This window comes from Montipora foliosa, chromosome 6 (assembly GCF_036669935.1).
Source record: "Montipora foliosa isolate CH-2021 chromosome 6, ASM3666993v2, whole genome shotgun sequence".
Taxonomy (NCBI): Eukaryota; Metazoa; Cnidaria; class Anthozoa; order Scleractinia; family Acroporidae; genus Montipora; species Montipora foliosa.
Genome location: NC_090874.1, coordinates 56,778,871 through 56,781,288, shown reverse-complemented (window position 1 = coordinate 56,781,288; position 2,418 = coordinate 56,778,871). Strand labels below are relative to the sequence as shown.

Sequence of the window (2,418 nt, the reverse complement as noted above, 5' to 3'; positions counted from 1 at the left end):
TACAGAAATTTCCGGGAATTCCGGTCAAAGCAAGAAAACGGGAATACCTCGAAAGGTATTACCTTTTTCCCGGAAACATTCCACCGAGGTGAACCGTTCCATTTGAATTCTCTCCGGAATTACCGAAAATTCCATTCAAATGGTAAGCGCTCATGGTCACGCAAAAAGCACATTATGCAATGTATGGCAGTTTTAAAGAATTAGGTAAATGATTAGCGAACTGTCCTAATAAGTCAGCGAAACATCTTTTCATGACATTAGCGAAACGACTTTTGGTTGTTAGCGAAACGACCAAACACTCGTTAGCAAAACGACTTCCGTTGCTAGCGAACTGGACGTTAGCGAGAAGGCTTGTATTCAGCTGTGGTCAGTTTCAAGTCTAAAACGACAGTAATTATGCAGTTATACCAGAAGAATACTTACTAATATCTCCGCAGTGTTGTTGTTCTTCTAGTTTGTAATGTTCTTTCACCCAGACAGGAGCCTTTTGCCATTCTTGGTGAGAGTTGTAGAACCTGCCAGTTACTGAACCTGTATTATGCCGGATATAATTACTGTAAGAAGTCTGTCTCTTCTGGCCCTAACTGAAGTGAATTCCCTGCAAATGTCACAGGAATCAAAATAAATAAGTCAGGTTATTTGACTTACCAAGCCCTTTAAAGATATTCTCCATGGCAGAAATGTTTAATTCTTTCCCAGCCTACAATAGTCAATTGCCCGAAGCGGAAAATACCTTAGAACTCTTTGTTTGTCCACCCAAATTTTGAATAATCATTGCTTCCTGTTTCTCTTCGGACTTACAGTGTTCCCAAGAGACAACAAAAACAATGCTTATTCAAGATTTGGGTGGGTAAACAAGTGTTACGTAAATGCTTGGACCAATGAGAGAGGCTTATTAACTGTGGAATCCAAATCCGTTCTAAAACGAAACCATTATGATTTCATCCATAACATAACGTAAAATTAGCCGTATCAAAGTTTTTCCGCTTGTGCGAACCTCACCTTCTAAGAAACTGAACAACAATGGAATAACTGAATAACAATTCATTAACTTGCTGCTAACACCTTTGAGTATTCACCTTCAATATTCAGACAGTTATTATATTCAGACAGTTATTAGAGCAGAACCTGTGCAACCTAATTGTCATGAACTGTAACTAGCAAATTTAGCTTTTCATTTTTATTCAGCTAATTCGAGTTTGCCAGACCATAGTTAATGGAGGGAAATGGTTAGAAAGGCAGGTAAACATCAAAGAAGCAAACAAACAGGCTGAGATTTATGTTGGAGGGCCACTGACCCCGGATATTGACTTAAATTAGATAATCGCAGTGCTTCCATTGGTTAGTTGAATGAGCACACTCTCTTGTATTTTGCCAGGTTTTGTACAGGGTCAACCCCCAAAATAGCAAACAAAAACATACAACAAAGAACTCTGCCTAGTTTCCTAATTAACTATGGCCAGGCATACAAATACAGAACCGAACATCTTAGAAAGAGGTTATAGCTGTATGATGACTTGTACAAAGTTTCGCCAACAAGATTATTCAGAAAACGTGTGGAGAATCTTGATGCGTTATACTAAAAGTGTCAGCATTTTCGAGACGACTCCTTGTTTGAAGAGGGTCATTCAGTTTTGTGTTTTTCTCTTGCTCTTAACAGAAAACAGAAAAGTTAACCTGCTATAAATATATATATCATAGTTTAAATTAAATCCAAGGTTAAAATGATTTCAACCTACAGGTCATTTTATTTTAAACTAGGTTGAAATTGAAAGTAGTGAAATTCAACAAAAATCCATCAGTTTTTAGCAAGTACGTGTAAGTTGGTAAGTAAATTGCAGACCTATCAAGGTAGCTGAAACTTTTGAATGAGACAAAAAGTCCAAAAAGGCTGCCTAAGATTTTCGAGACGCTACATAGTCTTTGTGATTTAGACTTTGTTAATATGAACTCATTTATATAAACATTGACCCTGATTCCAACCTCTTAGAACCAAGATTGCGATCTCGGTATTTTTCCCCTCCTTCAATGTTTATTTCACGTAGCTGGCGGTTCTTTTTGGAGAGCGAGAGAGGCGGCGCAAGAAGGCTGGGGAAAGGAAGAACCGAACAGTATATTTTAACAACAAAAATTGGTGATAAAGCGTTGTTTATTCCGAGTGCACTCCGTTTGTGGCCGAGAACTGGGCTCGCTGGCCGATAACTGGGCCCACGAACGACGCGTCCATTTTCGTTATTACTTGGGAGAAAACAGCGTTGAGCAGTCGATAACTTTACATGTGTAAACTGAATGCTGAAGCTAGTTGTCTTTGAAATTTTAAGTCCTTACGGCTATTCCAAGGTAAGAAATACAAGTTTACATTTTTTATGGCCGAGAACTGGGCCCCATACTGTACTGGCAGAAAGACATAAATTATAC

The 2,418-nt window shown here is 38.5% G+C and overlaps 1 protein-coding gene across 1 annotated transcript in view; it reads right to left on the bottom strand.

Annotated features, from left to right (window-relative positions):
* Positions 1–741, bottom strand: part of LOC138006061 (uncharacterized) — a 17,503-nt gene extending 16,762 nt beyond the window's left edge. The window contains exons 1-2 of the mRNA XM_068852216.1: positions 649–741; positions 424–531 (exon numbers count right to left, since the gene is read on the bottom strand). Of these exons, the coding sequence (XP_068708317.1) occupies positions 424–531; positions 649–673 (133 nt within the window). The 5' untranslated portion in view covers positions 674–741. The remainder of the gene's footprint in view (positions 1–423; positions 532–648) is intronic.
* Positions 742–2,418: the final 1,677 nt, after the last annotated feature.